Source organism: Puma concolor, chromosome B3 (assembly GCF_028749965.1).
Source record: "Puma concolor isolate L17-30 chromosome B3, mPumCon1.1.hap2, whole genome shotgun sequence".
Classification (NCBI taxonomy): domain Eukaryota; kingdom Metazoa; phylum Chordata; class Mammalia; order Carnivora; family Felidae; genus Puma; species Puma concolor.
Genome location: NC_141672.1, coordinates 70093737 through 70115368, shown reverse-complemented (window position 1 = coordinate 70115368; position 21632 = coordinate 70093737). Strand labels below are relative to the sequence as shown.

The 21632-nt window shown below is 41.2% G+C and overlaps 1 protein-coding gene and 1 long non-coding RNA gene across 2 annotated transcripts; both read left to right on the top strand.

Annotated features, from left to right (window-relative positions):
• Positions 1 to 1400: 1400 nt before the first annotated feature.
• On the top strand, positions 1401 to 10062 carry LOC147580046 (uncharacterized). Its single transcript, XR_015252458.1, has 3 exons — positions 1401 to 1751; positions 2238 to 2308; positions 9922 to 10062. It is a non-coding gene; the product is annotated as an uncharacterized LOC147580046 (long non-coding RNA).
• Positions 10063 to 10485: 423 nt separating this feature from the next.
• Positions 10486 to 20581, top strand: LOC147580045 (uncharacterized). Its single transcript, XM_086708532.1, has 3 exons — positions 10486 to 10637; positions 14233 to 14526; positions 20234 to 20581. The coding sequence occupies exons 1-3, from the start codon at positions 10486 to 10488 to the stop codon at positions 20460 to 20462; spliced, it is 675 nt and encodes a 224-aa protein (XP_086564658.1). The 3' UTR covers positions 20463 to 20581.
• The last annotated feature ends 1051 nt before the right edge of the window (positions 20582 to 21632 follow it).

The window sequence follows — 21632 nt, the reverse complement described above, 5'->3', positions numbered from 1 at the left end:
CTTAAAGCAGACTGGACATGATTTTATTTTCTTAGTTATGAGAGCAGTTTCACCAGAGGTCCAACTTTCTTGAAATGTAACATTTCTTCAGAATGAAGCATGAAAGGAAATTCCACAAATAAATTGTTTTAGAAACCAAATTTGTGGCTGATATTAAAAATAGTAGTAGAGTCCAAGTGAATGAGGTTAAGCAAGGGAAATCCCCCTTACATATTTGTGAACCAAAACAGCTCAAAGAAAAGCATGTGTTTAGACTGAAAAAGGTGATGATGTATTGTTTGCTTTTACCATGGATTTTATTTGTGGAAGTGAGAATGTACTGGCACTGAAGAAATAGTCTTTGGCCTATCAAAAGTTAAAAAGAAAGTTGAATTCTTCTATTGAGGCAAAGGGACATAGACATAGAAAAGTTCCTCCACGAGTTTTTTTTTTTTTTTTCCTTCTGGCCATATTAAATAAGTATACTTATTTGTGATAAATGTTCATTTGCATGATTGAGAAATAGAATTTCAATGGCAAACTTTTCATTTTGAGGTCAAGCATAAAATTGACTTCTTTGAACTCATAGGAGCTAAGGACTGGAGTGGAAGTTCTATTCGGATACATCTCCAAGTTACATATATAATGGGATGTGACTAGAAGAATAGCTTGTTGAATATGCTTACAAAATAGGGAGGGGGATATACAGAGAGAGAAATTTGTGAAGGCCTCCTGAAGCCCAGTATGAACATTTCATTTATCTCCGTCTGTCCTATCATCTCTCAATTTATCTTTTTCAAAAGCATACAGTATTCTAGCATGTCATTTAATAGATTTTTTTTTGCAAAAAGTTGGTTGTAATATTGTGTTGATATTTGTTGTCACCAACCTTTGCCAGTTAAAATTGGCTTATGCCAGAAAAACACTTCAAAACTTTTTGAAGCTTTTCTTCTTTAGACTTATAATTATTTTTAATGAGATGAAGGTTGCTCCTTTTGAGATTTTGGAACTGAAAATGATCATAACTTAAAACTCGAAACCCCAAATTGCAGTTTATCTCCAAGTTTCAGATATTTTGCTTGAATTTGTCTGGTATAAAGTTAATACAAATCATTAATATATAAAGCATTGAGAAAAGGATTTAAACTAGAGCAGGGAGAGAATTCTTCCAAATATGTTTCTTCAGCTTGTTACAAAATTGGGAATCAAGTGAACATGAAGTCCAGAACTAGCAAGATTGAGCACAAGTATCTTTATGGCCATGGAAGATTTCGTGTGGTTTATATGACTTGCATAAAATCAAGTGTAGAGAGACAAAAAGAAAATGAGTCATGTAGCATATTGGTATAGTTGTATATATTTAAGTTGGTGGATATTTCACCCAAATAGGTGGATAAATCAAATATATTTAGAGCTCTAAATATATAAATGTGGTTTTTAAAAACTGTGTTTCCTCCAACATTGTTGAGGAATTTGTGTTGAAATAATTTTGCTTTTGAGAAACTAATTTTATAAATAGCTGAAGTGGCTAGTTGTGTTTGGAAGTAAATGCCTGTTGGAGAAATAGGCTAACAAAGGGTGAAGGTGAAGATCATTAGAGGTTTTAGAGCTGGCTGAGACGGGTTGCTGGGGTTGTATAACTGTGCCTGGAGGGCGGGGTTCCTGTACATTCCTACTTCACCAGATAACCTGCCCCCAACACCACTGCAGCTTCTGCCAGACAGATGGAACTCTCCAGCGTGAAAATCTGCGCAGCCATTCCACCAAGCAGGGTAGGTGAAACTTGAATTAAGATTTTCCCCTCTTTCTTTTTTTTTTTTTTTTTTTCCCCCTACTTGAAGCCAATTGAGGCCAGATCCTGGAGATATGGAAAGAATAGGGGTCATCTAGATTTTCCTTTCGCGCGTACACACGTCTGCACTCTTCCTAAGAACTACCTACCTGTAAGAGTTCAAAGGCGCTTTCATTCTAGATTTTCTGTTCCGTGTTTTTCTTTTGCGTGTTCTCATTCCAATCATCCCCCTTTCCCTTCCCTCCCTCTAGGGCCTCCCCTCCCCCCAACCACCAGCAGTTGAAATAATCCACCTCTTAGTTTTTGGCCCCCAAACCGACCTTTTCCCCACTCCAGCGGTCAGTTCGCCCAGACCTTGTCCTGAGGATGTAGGCCAAGGTGGTTCCGGGGAATATATGATGTATTGCTATGTTTGAGTCTCTTTTCTCCCTTCCGATTTCTATTTTTTTTCCCCCCTTAACCTAAGACTGCCTGGTGTTGGCCGAAGGATGCTGAAGAAAAAGATTTAAGGACTGGGACGCTCTTACCCCAAGATTGGTAAGTGCAAGTGCTTTTCGGAGGGAGGAGAGCTATGCCAGACTGCTTTTGACTAACGCTTAAACCGCGACTTTGAGGTCGGGGGCTAAAGTGCTCCTCCTCTTTTCTTGGAAAAAATTTCCTTAGCGGGCGCGCTATCAACAGAAGTAGCTGAGAGAATGCATGGTTTTTCCACGTCGGCAGAAAGTCACCAAGGATCCCTAAGTAAAGGGGATGAAGACGTGGCAAAGAGGGATGAAGAGAAAACGAGACGAATTTATAGGGAGGGGAGGGGTAGTGGGAGCCTGAAATCGGTCCCAAAGTGCAGAGTAGTTCAAATCGTGGAGATAGGATTTCTGAGTCTTGCCGCAGCTTCGAGAATACCCTAACGGACCTTTCTTAACGTTCAAACTCCTAGGTTATTTGTTCTCCCTATTTGAGACAAAGCTCTTTGCTCCAAAGCCAAGGACTTGCCTAATTCTAAAGTTCTTTTTTCTTTTCTTCTTCTTCTTCTTCTCCACCCCCTTCCCCTTGTTTTTTTGGTAGATCGCCCCTCCTCCCCCTATTTTCACACTAACTCTGCCAAGCTCTCCCAGATCTGGCCCTCCGCCCCCAGCTCCTTGGCCTGGGTCAGGCGAGGGTCCCCGCGGGATTTAGCGGAGCTGCTTCAGGTACTGAGCGGCGGGCCGGGGGTGGGAGGCTTCCCCTCCGCCCGTTCGAAGGACGAAGGAAAAGAGCACCGTTCTGGGCTTGACTTGGTCCCTGCTGGGAATATCCCAGTTCCCGGCTTTGGGAATCTCAGGCAAATAATTGATTCTTAATGCACACTTAGGAGACGGCCGCGTAAGCTCGAGAGCCCGGCTGTCCCGAGAGTGCCTGCGAGCGCGCCAGACACAGGTTGGCTTCCTTCGCCGCGAATCCGGGGCCCTGGCCGCGGCGTCCTACTTGCCTTCCCCGCGCCTCCGGGACCCCCGGCTGAAGTCGGAGAAGGGCGCGGTGGCGGGAGTAGAAGCAGTCGCGGCAGGGACCCAGCGGCGTGGTCGTCTCGGGCTTTGGAATCGAGAAGCAAAGCGCTCCAGGCTGCTGAGTCCGGGCGGCGCTGGCGGCCGGTAGCCGGGGAGGAGAGGCGCTTCGGGGAGTGGCGGCGGCCGCGATTCCGGCGGAGGGGAAGCCCGACGCTGAGCGGGGAGCAACAAGGTGAGGGCGCTCTTGCCCAGGACAAGGAGAGCTGGGAGTCTGGTAGCTCACACAGACTGGTGCCAGGGAAATCGACTCCACAGCCTTGGCTGGCGCGCTTCCCCACCTTGTCTCTCTTTATTCTTGTCCCTCCCTCCCCACCCCCTTTCCCCCTCAAAGTTGTTTCTTTTTGTTTACCTGGTGCGGTTTCAGATCTCAGCACGTATCTGCTAGTTGATAAAACTGTTTTCTTTGTAATAGACATCTTTTCTCTTCTCCACTCCCTACTCCTCCTCTATTTCGCTTTCTACCTACCCCATTTTCCCTTCTGTCCAAGCCTGCGGTCCAAGGTGAAGGGTTCTTAAAGGAAAAGAGCTAGCCTGGGGATAGGAGTTTCCGTAACACTAAGGGTGGTCCTGGGTTGGAGAGAGGGAGGCAGGGGTTTGGGTGGACAGAGGGCATCCCAAGTGTGCGGAAGATTCTCTGGCGGTGATCTTCAGCCTTGGAAAGAGGACGGGAAGAAAAGGACAGGCAGAATAGAGCTCGTCCACTTCCGACTGCCCCCCAAACCCCATAAGACTCAATTTCGGTGCTTTAACGCCATCCTCACCTGGCCCTCTGTCAAAACTTGAGGTAGGCAGAAATCTCGAAACTGTTGTGATCAGAAAAGGCATTTAAAATAATATCAAATAACTCTCAAAATTATGGCTGCGGGGGTGGGAGGGGAGCTAAAACGTCCCACGACCTTTGGGGGGTCTGTTGCTTAACACCTACAGTCCCCTCCCCGGTCTTTGGCCTCGCAGAAAAGCTGCACGGGAGGAAAGCACTTTGCACACTGCGAGATTTGGAGATTTGTATCCGAATGAAAGAAAGTGTTCCGTTGCCAGACGTGTTTGGGTACTCATTTTCGCCTTAGGTTGAATTTTCCTACAGGGCTAGCACTCCCTGAATTGGGGTTGTCTTCTTCAGTTTTATTTCCGCCGCCCCCCCCCCCCCCGCCCCCTGTTCTGCTCCCCTTAGTGTGTCATTCTTTCAATCGGAATAGGTTTAAGGTGCAAACCTATCTTACTCCACGTCCGGTCAGTCCGTCAGTCCGTATGGCAAGACGTTGTTGATTTCATTGATGGGGCAGAAGGACCAAAAACTGTAGTGGAGTTAGAGAGAGTTGTTTCTCAGCCCTTTCATTTTCTCACTGCTCTGAAATTTAATGACCTGATCATTGTTGTTTGAGGTTAAATTATCTGTTAAATTAGCCCTAAACAATAACTGATGATATTTTCCATTTGGGTCTGGTTGCCCCTGGATGGGAAGGAGAGGAGTCAGAGAATCCTTGATCACATAGTAATATAATCAACACCCATATTTTGGTGCTATTATGTAAGAAAAATCACTTTCAAAGAAGCTGAATTTCATAACTAAGAAATTCTTTTAAAGGCCTGTGCTCTAGAAGGGCAACACTAATTCAAGAATGAATGTAAATAAGCATCTTTGTTGATTAAGAGAAAAATATGAACGCCGTATTTTCATTACTCTATAGAACCTAAATACTCAAAATCATCATACACTGGTTCTTGCTAATCTAAATGAATTCTGCCCTCCAAGGATAAATAGTCTCAAAAAGGAAATTTAGCGTTAAGCAAAATCTGAGCCATTCTAGATGTGAATTTCTAGAAATCCAAGGCATATTTATTTCTTTGAGTCAGACACTGTTTTGCAATCATTGTATGAAACAATTTTGGAATAACGCAGATGCTTTTTCCCCTTTCTTGTTTCAGATTGCTTGTATATACAGGCATAGGTGTGAGAGCCTCAGAGTATATTGAGGAAATTAAATTTTTCTTATTTGTTTTAACAAAAGGCCCAAAGAATCTTTAAACCCAAAAGTATCACAGTAATTGGAAAAATAAGCACTTGTAAAATAATAAGCACTACTGTGTTTTGCCTATTAAAATGTGCTGAATGAATAACAAGAAGCTATTATAAAGGTTGAAAAATGCAGAGCAAGAACAAGGAAGTAATTTTATTATTCGATACTTTTATCATTAATAATGTAGTTTTAAAGTGTGACCGAGCCTTCTTAGAAAAAGTGGAGTACTTCTTCCACACCTTCAAAAATACTCGTAACTCTAGATGGAATAAAGTAGAATCTGATAGAACTGGCAGCAGGACTTGTTTATTTATTTATTTATTTTTCCCAGGAGTAGTAATAGTAGTAGCAATAGTAAGAGTAGTAGAGTTGAGAATTTTACTTTTAGTTATACGTTGCAAGCTCTGATTGCAGGTTGGAAGGCTAAAATCGATCATTCCTACATCGATAGTGTTGTCTATGACTGCATTGATTTGCGTTTATTTATGCAGAGATTTTCAGTTATTTGCCTACATATTTCAGCATCTGCCTCTTGATTATTTTTGCAGGTTGGTTTTAATGAAACAGCTTACCTAGGAAACACATTTGACAGATCGATTTTAAGCAAACCTCATAGTGAATTATGGCAACCCAAAGAGTTCACAAAATTTCTTATGCGTACTTGCTTTTTAGCGATGAGAAACCTGTTTCTGATTAAAACCTCACGCTACCAGAACACGTCCATTCTCCTCCCGTCTTCACATATTGTATTGATATCTTCCAGTAAAATGGAAAAACAGATGATTTTATGATGTCAGATATGATAGAGTGAAACCGATGAATGAGCCTCGTCTTTCTTCTGTTGGCACGACTCGGTTTTTCTCATAACAATAAGGTGGCCGCTGGGTTTACTAAGGATGTAGATGAAAAATCAAGGAGCAGCAGGATTTAAATAAAGAAATGATATTGTTTAAAAATATCTATTAACTTTAAGTTATTGGAGGGGCTTACTCATGATATTCCAGAGTTCTTCGGTATATATTAAATGCATATATACACTCATATATTCTATCATTTAGTGTATATGTGTGATTATACCTTAGGAATATAGGCATTTCTCTTGAACTAATAGCTCACATGTGATTGTTATATATCACGTCTCATTTGAGCAAATGCAACAACTAAAGATCACGGGTGGGGTGTGTCTTTTGTAGGTACAAGACAATTGTGGGAGATTGAGATGCATTCGTGTTTGTTCTTATTCTCATCAACACAAAATGTTGAAAGATGACTTGGAAATTGGGGGGGGGGGAGTAGCCTTATTTATCCAGGGCTATTTACTCCTCATTTTATAGGATTTTGCTTGCAATTTGGACAACCAATCTTCTTTTCCTAGTAATTTGGAATATACCTACCAAATATGGTTGACAGTCATATTATTCGTTTCTTGCACCCTCCACTCCTGCCACCCCCTCCAGTATTTGAGAGGAATATAGAGAGTAAAAGTAACCGAGTTCTTTCTTGAGAACGAAAGGGCCTTGGGAGATGGAAAGGGACTTAATCTCTTCACCCTGGCGAATTTTCCTGAAACTACTTATCTGTAGCTTCCGCGATGTGAGAGGTGGAGCCTGGCAGTCCAGCGGCTGCAGGCAGAAGGTGGGCGAGCCTGGGGACCTCAAGCTTTGCAGAAGGTTGAAAGGAGGAGTGGAAAGAGAGATTTGAGTTTGTTTATTTGGTTTATTTTATGTTTCTGTCCTGTGCCAAGCCCTTGAAGTTAACACGGCGACATAGCCTTTTTAAGACCAAGCACTCTTGGCATTCTTTCGAGACTGAGATTCCAGAGCATCGGATGAACAGGACTTATAGCTAAGGCGTGCTCACCCACCCCTCCCTCCGTCTTTTTACGCACGCACCAGCTCGTCCTCACGTGCACGGGGTAGTGGACAGTGTTGACTTGAATTGCTCTCGCTTGCTCCAAGCCTTTCCTGTGAATGAACCCGAAAACACTCGACAGGTCGTGAATAATCGTTTTAATGAGTGTGCAAAGCGTGCGACGGAGTGCACCGAGCTGTCGGGTTAAACAAACAACTTGTACCCTGACCAAATCCGATTGTTAAAGTGCAAAGTGATGTCAGTACCATTTCCACTGCCCTTCGGAAAACCACAGATCTGACACGCGGGAGTCCAATTTTCCCCATTAAAGAAAAATAACAATATTTTCCAACCGTGTATGTGATCTTCTTTAATATTAATCTGAGCCAAAGGAAACCTCATTTGAGAGTCAGAGAAGCAGTCCTGTCATTGCTTCAAAAACAAACCAAAAGGGGAAAGGAAGAAGAAATCAGAACAAATATAAAAAGTCTGAGGGAGGATTTCTTTTTGATAGCTCACGTGTCATTGCTGATCAATACTGTAAAAAACCTTACATATATAAAAAACTTTATAGCTCACTACAAGCGTATTTCAAATTAACTGTTAGCTAACCAAGTGGGATTGGTAATTTGGTTCTGTACTAAGACTGAATCTCGGAACCTGTGAAAACTTTTTCTATTGAATATTTAACTAAAATATTTGCTGTTTATATATTGGCCTGTGAGAGAATGAAGGGATAAGTAGTTTCCACATTTATGCTCTCAAGGAAAACAGTTTGGAGGAAAGTAATGGGAAAGGAACCCTGATGGGCCACCATCTAAAACAATAACAAAAAGCACAAGTGAGCTCTTGAGGGATCACACACTCTTCCCTTTCTTTGCACCACTGCACTGGGGAAATATTTTTGTTTCTTTCCCTTCCAGTTAAAAGAACTACTTGGAATCAGCCACACGTTCTCCTTTCCTTGTTCATTCTTTTATCTTCTTTCACAATTCCAAACCCCCAATACTACGTGAAGAGTACAAAAGCTAAATCTCAAAAGATGTGAAAGAAATCCCTTTTACATATCCTCTCTAAAAATTTTGTGAAGAGAAATGTGTCAAATGCTTCCCCTGACAGCCCCTGGTATACATCCAGGAGTCAAACAAAATGGCCAAGATGCTTGGAAATCAGTGTATTAGTTCCAAATAACCAGCTTCTTTAACTCGGTAACAATATAGGAAGATTAAGGTTTGTATTTTCATTGGATTAAGTATTATAGCGTATGTATTCTTCCTTATTAAAGACTGCAAATATATCATGTCCTACAGTCTGAAAGGTTATGTGTCCTCAGAATTGTAATCGGCTTGTAGAAATGAAATGTTAGGGATATGGTACGCTTGAGGATGGAAATTCAGCAGCACCCGCTCACTTAACTCCCGCTAGTCATGTTGTCATCTACATACCTTCCTTTCTGACCACCTACTTCACACGTGAATATGTTAATATACAACTGACGGCAATTAAATGGAAGAATCTGCCTAAAACATGTACCTGGGGTGTTGGATGGAGTAAGCAATTTCTATAGAAGTTATTGTAGTTTTGTCCATTATAGTTGCTAGTTTTTATATACCTGTGTTAATTTCACACCAGTTGGATAAAATAGAAGGTATTTCCATCATCAAAACTTGGAAAAGACAACCAGTAGTTTAGGACAGTGTTTTTGTTGATTTTGACTGTTATCTAGTGAATGTCTGTTTCCGAAAATCAATTCAGAATATCCTCTATTTTCTAGGAAATTTGACAAAAAATGACTATCAAAAACTAGGGGCTTGCATTTTTTATTGTTTTAAATATTTCTGGGCACACAACAGACTGTGCAGTTATTACCTAAACAGATTTCTTCTCTGTGGGCTGACTGAGTTGAGGAATTTTAGGAGTCACTGAAAGAGCCACATCCATTTCTGTTTTAAATGCACAAACAGTGAAGCTAGAGGGTGCGTCTGTTTTTGTGTGTATATATGTAGTTAAAGAACTACACTATCAAAACATTAATTATATTTGAAAGAGAGCAGAGAGCTTGTTGTGGAGAGAATTGCATTATTGAATTTATATTCCATGGAATCTGTCTGTGGAGAGGGCTGAAATTGTATACCTGTCTTATATGATGCACCCTCTTCAGTGAGGTGCATAACAAGAGCAAAGAGAGGCAAACTTGGAGGGGAGTGAGCTTAGGCATTTGGATGGTCCTCAGCAAGGAAATCCACGTGCAAATGCAAATCACATGAAGAATAAGCATGGGGTCTTTGTTCTCTGTCAACAAAAGCAAATATAGTATTTTTCCTCTATCAAGCAAATCACAGAATGATCGGAGCTGGATTTGGAGGAGGGGGGAGAGGTTGAGTGACTAAGAATATTTCAATTATCATATTTCTGATCCCCAAGTCCTGTTTATTTCACAGCTGCCAAATTTTATATCCAAAATTTAGCTTCTCTTCCTCCCAAATCCTACATTGCTATGAATCATCCCTGATCATTTTTAGTTTTTTGGCTTAATTACCAGTTTTCAGCTTTAAATTACCAATAAACTAATTAATCTGACTAATCTTTCTAAACTTCTGTTGAATAGTATAATAGCTGCAACAACAACAAAAATAAAATAACATACACTGCAGCAATAATGACAGAAATAAAATGTTAATAATAATAAGGCAAACAATAATAGCAGAACCAATTTTAAAATAATCTCTCTGGTCGACAGGATGAAGATGGAATCCATTTCAGTCTGAAATGTGTTTCATGGCTGCAGTCGGGCATTCCTCTGATTTCTTGTTTCACTGGTTAGATGGACGATCCATTCCGGCCCAACTCAAGTATTCTAATAAAGACTCCCTTGGTCTAATATGGTAGGTCTTTTTAATAGCTCTAAGTACTTTCGTACCCATTCCTCCTCGTTCCTATAGGCAGGTCTCCCTTGGACACCATTCCCAAGTAAATCAGTCGGGGATGGAGACTGGGAACAGAGGCAGACATGTGAAGGGATTCTTGGGTAGAAAGACCTGGTGCCTCCAGGCTGGAGTTAAGCTGATAAATGGGCAAGTTGTCATATTGGGGAATCATGTTTACAGAGCTGAGGAGTTTGAGAAGGACAAAGTAACTGAGTCTAAGGAGAACACTGGCCCTGAGGAACTCAGCCCAAAGGGCAAGACACAAAAATTAGGAATTAGGTCCCCCCTGATGAACTCTTTTGACTCCTTGGGGCTGAAGGGACAGAAAGGGGACAATAAAGTGAAGGGAGTAGAAGTGAAAGGAGACCAGGTTGAAGATGTTAGTAACCAGTGGTTATCGGGCTAGTAAACTAAGCCTGTCTCCCACGGAGGAGGTAGGTACAGGTGCTTTTGCCAACTGTAAACCTGCCAAGGTTCACCGTTCAACGGGCAAGAACAGCTACCACCAACCAGGTCCTGAGTCTAGGCTGTAAAGAATCTGCCAGTGAGTTTGTACCTGCAGGAATCTAACTCTCCTCTCAGCCAAATGTTCTCCCTGTCTCCTAAGTCCCAGTTGCTCCCCCAGCCTCAAGAAAAAGGAAATGAAAGGAAAAAAAAATCGGGTGTGGAGGGAATGAGACTTAGTGTTTGTCAGGTAGATGTTGGGGTTAAAGCAGGTTGTTTGATAATTGCCTTCATTCGTGGAGGGGAAAGAAAGCTGGTTAGGAGATGAAGGGTGGGTTATAGGACAGGAAAGCAGAGACTGAGAGAGAAATTCCATAGCAGCCCAGCAGCTAAGGCCAAATGGAAACAGATCTCAGTTACAGAAGAACAGTTTGGGAGCAAGGAAGTGGTTCAATGTTTTTGCTTTGTTCTGTTTCCCTGCAAATTAACGTAGCCCTGAAAATGTATGAGAGAACAAGATCTGCATGCCTTGTTAAAAAAAAAAAAAAAAAAAAAAAAACACGTTACAAAAGAAAAGCATAACTGTCAATCGCCAGTTTTGTCCTCTAGAAAACTTTTTTTCTTCAGTTACTGTCTTCAACCTCACGTATATGCACAGTTCATAACTAAACCAAACGGTAGTTGAAGAAAGGGAGGGGACAGCAAAGAAGGGCCGGCTTCCCTGCTGGTAGTACCGTGTGCATCTATCTCCTCACCCTTCACAGCAGGGAGGCTGAACAATCCTTTTCCGTGTCTGTCTGGTCTTGTCGTTTTAAAAAGTATGAAAATATTCCGGGTCACGAGAATACCGTGTCACTAAAAATCGGCAATGAAGGAGGGGCTTTCATTTCTAGGGATAAATTCACTGGGGTGATTCTTACTCTGCAACGGGAGTAAGGCGACTTTGGCTGTGTATCGCTCTGCTCTTCAGTGGTACCCCAGGCTTTCTCCGTGCACTAATCAGAACCAGTAACTGCTAAGTTCACTCCAACTCTTCCGGAAGTACAGCTCTGCAACTTGAAATCAAACTGGAGTTTTCCATAGAAAATCCAATTCTAATTCAAGTCATATTTTAAGGAAAATAGTCTCAGTTACTGGGATTTTTATTTAAAATTTTCCTGTGATTCAGAGACAAGTGTTATTTGCTTCAGTAAGAAAATTAAAAGAAATCAATATTTCAGTGAAAAGGCCCTCAATCCTGTTGTATACATCCCCAAAGTATGGCTTTTAAGAATTTATTTTCAAACACTTTGGTTTTCCCTGTATATAACTGAGAGCCTCTGAGTCATTGGAGACATGCCTAACTAAAAGAAACTAAGTTAATACTTTTATAATGGGAATATCTGAAAGTAAAAATACAATAAAAGCAGTTATTTTACAGAGTGGTAAAAGTCATGCAGACATTTGCATGCACTCACTTTATGCGCTTATTTAACAAAATTAATAGGCTTCCACATTCCGATATCTTGAAAACTCTTTAACCAACATAAACCAGATATTTCAATGCATATACATTTATATATATACGTTATATATACCATGTTGCGTGTAGTTCAAATATGTATGTTCATTTTTTATAAAAAATAAGAACTAAACAACTATTAGCATTTATAACTTCTTGACCACCAATAGTTGGGTTTTATTTATGATCTGTAAACAATGAAGGAAAGCCAGAACCACTGCATTCTGCTTAGACTGTATTAAGAAGCAAATAAAGGTTTCTTTCTGTCTAGGAGTGTACAAGAATAAGGAATTTAGGGATGAATGGAATTACGATCTATATAGGTTTTCAATAAACCAAGATGTAGTCATTTCCTCCTTTAAACATTAACATCCTACTATTAAAAGAAATATATACAGTTTGGAAGATAGGAGAGGTAAGCCCAAGTCAACTGATGATATTTTGAAAGGAATGGTTTCAAATGATGCTAACAGTTTTTTTTTTCCCCAACAAAGAACTTTTCAAGGCAGATACAGCCAGATCTGTTGCACCAGTGGCAAAGCAAATATTTTAGAAATGGGCTGTGGGGGGATTTAATGGACTGACACACTTTGAATATTTATGAAGAGTAATATTCCTTTGAAGAGGGTTGTGATTGTCTATCATGCTCCTTATAAATGGAGAGAAACAAGAGAGGGAGGTTTGGGGGAGGACATGTTCAAGCATCCTGACTATTGCTAATGGTGAAAGGATATGACCTGTGTAGAACAGGAAAGGATTCCATGCCCTGAGAGAAGCTGCAAAAGTCTATTGGACCTATCACGTTTAGTCTCTTTCAGGTACACACTTCAAAAACATATCCTTTCCACTAGGTTCTCATCTGCAGTTATGGCTCACAGACAGCAGCCAGTTTGTATTAAAGTGTAGTCCAATGCATCAATCCAGTTTTGAAAAGAAAACAACAGACAGGAAAAATAAAGGTACAGTCTTATCAATGAAATTCTCATTGAAAGTTGGAGAACAGGGAAGAGGGAGGATTCAAAACGGGGTGGTGGGAGGAGAGCAGTACTCTTTAGGTGAGTTTTGGGAAGATGCTAAGTAAAATGCTGTTCAGAAATTGGGATTAATCGAGCAGTTTAAATACAAATCTGCCGGAAATCATGCTCTGTGCGAATGAAAATGAAGGAATTTATGCATATTCTAATTTTCCCTCTTTGGCTGCTATTTTGGAGGAAGAGACTTCTTTTGCTGATGGTGGGACTTTTTTGTTCCGCACAGGAAATGTGTAAATGAACACAAATGTTATTTTTTTTTCTCCTTTCCATTTCTCTCCTCCATCCCTCCTCCCCCTTTCAACAACCATAACTTGTTAAGGTCCTCTCGGTTCTGTAGCCACAGATCCCAGAGTTTCTCCCCATTCCAGGATGTTAGGGTGCAAGAAGTGCAGGGGAGGGGGGTTAGGGCTTCCCTGGGCCCCTAGACCTTTGGAAATTAACTTAGGAGCTTCCATTCCGCTTTTGGACATTCAAAGACAGTTGAGAGTGAGGAGTCGTGCGTTTAATGTGATGAAAATTCATCTCAAAAGCTATTTCCTCTCACGACTGAACTCTCAGTGAAACTGGGTTGAGGAGAGCTTAAAAGCGATCTTATAAATCAAGTTGTGAAGATCGGTTGACCTTCAGCGCCAAGTCGAAACATTTTCCCTCTCCGGCCTTTGGGAACAAACAGTGCTGGTGCATTCCAATTATATTAAGACCAGCAAGAAACTCCCTGGCCAGCCTATTCTGATGTTAGTCGCCTAATGCTGAGATGAAGTCAAGTGGAACGCTGCAGTCGTTGTGTGGAATGTATAAGGGACTCCTGAGATGGTTCAACGAACCGCGTGGGGTGCAGGTAGGGGCGGGGGCGATTCGGTCCAAGGGGAGAGAAAGAGGGAGCGGGAGAGGGAGAGCTTGAGAGAGAGAGGAAACGACAGGTGCGGTCTTTCCTCCGGCTCCCGCAGTGGCAGGCCACGCTGAGAGCTTCAGAATCCATTCGGGGACCGGGTGGGTGGCTGGGTGGGGGGTGACATACTGAGACTCAGAGTTTCCACCTTCTTTTCTACCCTCTGAATAAAACTCCTAGAGCCAACGTCATTCTTAACAATTTAATTTGAAAAGAGCCCCGTGGGGCACTCACTCCCCACTCCCCCCCGCCCCAGGCTCCCTCAGCCGCCCGCACGGCGCCGCCCGAGCCCGGACGTCCGCGGAGCCGGAGCGCTTCGGGCCGGGTCACCTCCAGCCCCGCCGCTCCCGGCCCGGGCCTCGGAGAAGGAGGGCGGCGAGAACGAAGCCCCTCCCCTTCCCCCCTCCCCCGCATCTTCAGGGCCCCCGTCGGAGCCCCGGTGCCCCAGAGTGACCGCTTTTCAACCGCCCGTCCGCCGGGACCGCGTCCCGCCTCCCACTCCAGGCTTCCGCTCTCAGGAAGGGGGCGCCGCTCGGCAAGCGCCAGGCAGGTCAGCATCCCCCACGCCGCTCGCGTGACTCGAGGCCGAGTGCCCGTTCCCCTCCCCGTACGGGGGGTGCGGGGCGCAGATTCGGCCAGAAAAACGCGGGGAGGGGAGCGCGGCCCCTTCCCTGCGCAACTCACTCCAAGGTTACAGCCACGTTTTAGGAACCTCTTCGGAAAAGCTCAAAAAAAAAAAAAAAATCCCCATTTTGCAGAAAGGCTGCTATGATGGGATGGCACCCTGTGGTCAGAGAAACCCCGGAGCGTTCTCGAACGCCCTCGGTTCTACGGTCAAACCCTGCTCAAGGCAGTTTCCCCCGCGCACACCGGAGCCTGCACTTCCGGTCCCCCTGTGCGGCCCTGAACCTCCGCAACCCGGGCACTTCCGCCCAGTCACGTGGCTGAGGGATCTTTGGAGGGCTGTCCTGTCTATATTTCCGTAGCTACTGGGGTCCTCGCTTGCTCCCGTCATTTCTCTAAATTCCGCACTTCCTTTCATTGCATTGCTTCCATAAACCTAGCAGGAGGTGGGGAGTGCAGTGGAGGAGGGCTAGAGGTGGAGAGAAAAGGCCTATTGAAGATAACCTTTTTTTTTTTTTTTTTTTTTTTTTTTGCCTTTTCAGATCACCTACCCCTGAGTTCCCTGGACAAATTCACATCAGCAACTAAGACTTAGACATCTTTTTTTTTTTTTTTTTTCTTCCACGCCGGGGCCTACGGCAGTATTTGTACTTAGTAGGCCTGCCATAAATGTTGAAAGAATTCCTGAATAAATACACTGTTTCTTTGGGCACACGGTGCTTAGAGTTAGTGGGTAGCCTCAGAAATCAGCTGACCTCTGACTTGTGATGTTTTGTTGAAGTCAGTTGAGAGCTTGATAGATAAATGGTTTTTACAGACATTTTGGAAGGAAGGAAATCAATGGAGACTTGTTGAAAACGTTTTCTTGGACCAAGTCATATGTACAAAGTTAAAATGCTGTGATTTTTAGAATTTGGGGGATTTTCAACCCTTCTGCAGCTCTTCCTTTCCATTCTGGTTTCTTTTTAAAGTTTTAATTTCTGTGGTGAGAGGTCAAGGTCTTATACAGTCAATCTCTTTATTTTCTAAGTTGATTTATTTATTTTGGAGAGAGACAGAGCAAGAGAGGGAGCATGAGCAGGGGAGGGGCAGAGAAAGAGGGGGAGAGAGAGAATCCCAAGCAGGCTCCGTGCTGTCAGCACAGAGCCTGATGAGGGATCCGAACTCATGAACCAGGAGATCCTAACCTGAGCCCGAAACCAAGAGTGGGTCGCTTCACGAACTGAGCCTCCCAGGTGGCCCTGAAGTTAATCTCTTCTACCCAATTTGAGGCAGTAGCTAAGTAATTTATCTTTTGCTTTCCTGCTATGTCATAGTTTAACCCTTGATTCACTCCTGCATTGTGTCTCCTGCATCATTGAACTGCAGTTGTTCTTTACAGTAACATTTGTTTTTAAATGCCATAAGAGCTTTAGAAACAGGAGAGAAATGTTATAGTTGTGAAGTTGTGAGACTGCAGTCAGTCAGCATATATTAAATGCATGTTCTAGTGAGCACCAGTTGTGTAACCCATAGACTAGTCCCTAGAGTAATGTCCCACTTTCATTGACTATAAAGTAGTGAAAATATATAATCAATAAGTTAATAACCATGAAAGTAAATTGAAAGGTTATAACTGCTAATCAAATTTAAAGCATATTTATTAGCATCATTATTAAGAGGCCTCAGAGGGATACAAATAAGACCTGTTCTTATCCTCTGGGAACTTACAATCTACTTGAGCATAAGTAATGTGAGCATAAATTGGTAGAAATAGCTACTATGCAATATTCAGTGTCTGGCATATTGAAGACATTCAGTAAACAGTTGCCTCACATATTAACTTGCAGTCATGTCATTCTTCTAACAGGGATAATGATACTGATAAGAAATTAAGGAAGGATTAATTAGGAAAACAGTCATGGCGGAAATGAATTTGTCCTTTTTGTGTCACATAGGGAGATGGGTGTATGCAAGCCGTTTGCGTTTGTGGGGGTAAAGGTGGCATAAATGGAGAAGAAGAAAGATATTTGGTGAGATGGAGTTTGGTGGTGATTTGTAGGAAACCTTAAAGACCATGCAGAGGAGTTTGTATTTGGTAACAGAAGTGATGCAGACCTATTGTGGACCTATGAGCAGAGAGTGGCACTATTAAAGTTGAGAGTTATATTTAGGATGATTCTAGCCAGCAACCCAGTATAGGGAAAATTGAGGGAGAACGAGTAGGAGAAAAGAGTTTAATGCAGTTCTGGAATGGGATATTACTAGAGAGACAGAGTTATGGCTAGGCCCTTCCTCCCCAATTTTTATACAATGGAAATTACAGTGAAATGATAAAGTCAGTAATGAGCCTTGAATGGAACAAGAGCCACAGTACCCCTGAAATCATTCTTACCCCTTTATTCTTCATTGTTGGTGGCACTAGGAGATATTAGGTGTTGACTGATGGCAACTAATATCACGGTGCCTTCATCACCAATTAAGCTCAAGATATCTTTCTTACAGCATATTTACTCATTATTCAGCTGTGGTGGTTCTCGACTGTCTCAGTTGGGTGTGATTTTGACACCCCCCACCCCACCCCCGGCACATTTGGCAATGTCTGAAGACATTTTTAGTTTTAACAACTAGGGGGCCACTACTGGCATGGGTAACTAGAAACCAGGGATAGATACTGCTAAACCCCTTACGAAGCATGGGAGAGCCCTCCCCGCCCCAGCAATGAATTATCTGGTCCAAAGTGTCAATAGGGCTGATGTTGAGAAACCGTCCGTTATGGGAATGAAGCATGAGCTCTAACTCTGGAAAGCTACACAATGAGTCCCAGAACCTAACTTCTATTACATAACAATTTCAGATGACAAAATATGTTATTTGTTTAGTGAGTCAAATGTGCCTCTGAAAATGGCAGTGCTTCTGTCTAGCCCCGAAGCCTTAGAAATAGGAAAATCAGAAGGGTACCTGCTTGGATTTTTTACTTTTTATAAAACGGAGTTAGAAATCTTCCTCAAGGATTTGTCATCTAAATGTTATTTATTAAATTGATAAAATGTGCCTTTGGAGTTGCTTAGCAACTTATGGAAAGCTTGCTTTTTAGAAGTTCATTTGTTTGTTTAAAACTAGGGTAGGTTGCATATTATTAGCTACATTACATAAATCAACAAAGAAATGTACACTGAAAATGGAATAAGATGTTTCAACACATTTTCTGCTCTCCGTGTCTGGCAATTAAAACACTCTAATTGTCTGGTAGAATTGCGTGAAGTATTTGACAAACATTATTTATGTATGAAACTTCAACATAATATTGAGTATGTAAGGGAACCAAAGGGGAAAAATTAAGCAGGTTTGTCATAAAGTATGTGTTTATCGTAACCTTTCTTCTTCAAAAATCTTATCTACTAAGTACTTTTATCAGACACTAATTATACTCTTTCAGAAAAGAATTTCTCCAACACCCTTCAGTGCCTGCACCCTTTAATCATATCTCATTACATCTACCTAATCCATATCTTTTTCACATTGCCAGGGCTCATTAACAGTTTTAAAAGCCAATCTTGGACATTATTATTCCTTGTAATCGAGATGAAAATAATGCCAATAATATTTTATTTCTAAAATATAATGGATCATTTAAAATTTGTTCTGAAGCCATTTCTTCTTTAAATATTAATGAGAAATTAACTTTCAAACATGCATTAAGCTAGCAGGAATGGTGAGATGTGTCTGAAAACCCTGAAGCACCTTTTCGAAGGAGAAGTTATTTTTATAAGCTGTTTTAACAGTGGATCATCAGTCACTTTGAAGGGAAGTGATCCTTGATTAACAGTTGGCTGATATTGTGCTTCCACAGATGTGTAACAGCAATACAGGTGCCACGTATGAAACAGGACAGGTAATTCATGAGATCTGAGCACCTTCTTTTGCTGATTGAAAATATAAAAGTTTGAATGGGCTTTCATTTTTGTGTATTGTTCCATTTAATTGTAGACAAGACAAACCAAATGCCCCAAATTGTGAACTATACGTGGGTACCATGTTTCCCATACATTTAAAGAAAAGATTGTATGTCTGGTTCTTTATTCTTTTTGATATCCCCTTTTTAGAAAAGGGAACCTGAGAGACAGCTGGGTGGTTCAGTTGGTTAAGTGTCTGACTCTTGATATTGGCCCAGGTCATGATCTCACAGTTCATGCTTGGAGTCTGCTTAGGATCCTCTCTCTTCTCCTCTCTGCCCCTCCCCACTTGTAAGCACATGCATTCTCTGTCTTTCATTCAAAATACATAAATACACTTAAAAAAAGAAAAGGAAACCATGGATCAGATTTGCAGTTACTTGATTAAAATAGAGCCTCTTGATAATGACTTTTTAGTCAAATCCCACCCCTTGGAGTATAGCTACATAGGACTAACACATTATTCTAAAAAATGAAAGTTTCCTCCATGGTTATAATTGAGTTTGAGATTCTTTCTTGAAGATAATTGTTGAGAGTCTTAGGAAAAGCTTCATGGTCCATTGTTTATTATGCATATACTATTAAGTCATAGTATTTGAAAAAGAAACACAAACCTAAAGTCATTGTTCCCCCAAACCCAGCTTTTGTAGAAGCACCTCAAGCTGCTATTCAGTAGTAATGGAGATGTAATAAAGCTTTCATTTTTTTTTTCATTCATTAGTTCTGCCAGACTGTAATTAGCTCTTATTTTGGGTGTTTTATTAGATTTTTATTTTCTTCAGCTTTTTCTTTGGAGTGTATATATATATTTTTTTTCTTTTAGAGTTTTATGTTCTGATTTCTGTCCACCGATATGGTTCAGTTTGTTGTTGACTATAGGAAACTGTTAAGAAGAATCAAGTGAAGGGGCGCCTGGGTGGCGCAGTCGGTTAAGCGTCCGACTTCAGCCAGGTCACGATCTCGCGGTCCGTGAGTTCGAGCCCCGCGTCGGGCTCTGGGCTGATGGCTCGGAGCCTGGAGCCTGTTTCCGATTCTGTGTCTCCCTCTCTCTCTGCTCCTCCCCCGTTCATGCTCTGTCTCTCTCTGTCCCAAAAATAAATAAACGTTGAAAAAAAAAATTAAAAAAAAAAAAAAGAAGAATCAAGTGAAACCATGATAGTTGGTGAGTTTTTTATGCTGTCTTATCTTTTACAGTTGCTAAAAGTAGAGTAAGATAATTGGAATTTTAGGATCTGCCACATTTTTTTGAAAAATTATTCTTGGCATTTTTTTCTTTCAAATTCTTTTAATTTCTTTGTTCATAATTTTTGGGGAGGGTAGTTTTGCATATGCTCAATTATACACAACAATTTTTCATATGTTCTTCTTTTTTTTTTGTTTTTACTTTACCAAAATAGTTTAGAGTATTCAGATCTTACCAAACTTTTACAATGACACCACAGACGACGCTTACTTTAATGGAATTCCCCTCATTTTATTATCAATTCTAGTAAAAATAAAATTTGGTAAATGTAACAACATTTGATATCGCCACAACACTTATACAAATTAGAAGTCTGGTATTAATATCGTTTAAAGTTGTTTTTGCTTTTGTAACTTCATTTTTATATTTGTCTATTTATCTCTTATTATGAAGAAGTTTTGCCTTTTCTGTATTGATCACTTATTTTCTTGTCCTCTTCATGTTGTTTTTTTCAGAGGTTTCTCATTGGTCAGTACCATGGAGGTTGACAGTCTGATAGCCCCCTACACATCAAAGCATATCTACTCATCCGTGTGCTGTTGTCAATCCGAGGTTTCCAAATATGTGTTCTCCAACTCAAAGAAAAGTAGCTGGATCCAGGCATCTCCAGAGAAAGCTGCTTCAGCATTTTTCTTGGTTTTTGTTTTTGGAATACCTCTTTCTACAGGAGTCTCCAGACTCTAAAGTAATAGAATAGTTCCTAAGTCCATCCAGCTCTTTCCCATGTCTGAATTCTTGATTCTCTTTCCCACCCCCTGGCTCACAGATAAAAAAGAAACAACAGTAAAGGAATAAAAATTGTTCATTTCTGTGTGACTGAATCATTCTAGTCTTGCAGCACCCTGGTGGGTTAATCAACTTTGTTATTGCCTTTACTATCTCCCACATACTTGTTTGTGGGAAAGTGCTCTTCTTGGCATTTGCCTCTTTGGAAAAAAGAACTCCAGGACGGTGGCACTAGACTTTGCTCTTGAAGTGCATGGCGTGGTGGCAGCATGAAGCCTGAACAAGCTTAGTTTTTCACTGATGGGGAGAAACTGGCATAGCACCACCTTTCCCTGCCATTGTATGGCAGCTTTGATGAATTCTGGGCCATACTTCCTTCCAGAATAACAGTTCTAGCTTAGCATGGGGTTTGGTAACTTCATAAAGAGAAACACGGTGCCTCCTGTAGGAGGAGTTTGGAGAGCTTTACCCCAGCAATCAAGATGTGTGTTAAGATGATTAACTGAATCCTGTGGATACACTGCTTCTACACCAAGTGAAAAAAAAAAAAAAAAAAAAGAACAGCTGCTATTACTTATCCTCATAATTTCTCATCAATAGGAAGGAGTTTTCAGTGTGCATTATCTCATCCTGGAATGAATTCTTTCAATTCTTGTCATTTAAAAAAAAATATAGACAATTATGAGAGAGGTATTGGCAAAAAAAAAAAATTGAAATAAAGGACGCAAGATGAGGTTGCCTTTGGATGGTTGCATTTCAAGATCACAAAATAGATCAGTTCAAGGATGTGCAAAATTCTCTTAAAAGTACACATAAATTCTTGTGCAGCAGGGTTTGACATAAACTAATTGAAGGTATTGACATATCCACAGGAAGAATTTTAGCCATGAAATCAGATAACAGAGAAGTCAGAAGCAATATGGGCAAAGCCTACCCAAATATGGTTCAGAGATGAGGGACTGGCGCTTAATTCCATTGAGCCTCAGTCCCAAAGACCAGGCGATTCATACTGTGAATGAATATCAGGCTATTTATACTTGATGCTATTAAATATTCTATCCACAAAAATATTTTTATTCTTGAATCCATGTTTTTCAAGCAATATTATGATTATTATTTAGCTTCCAA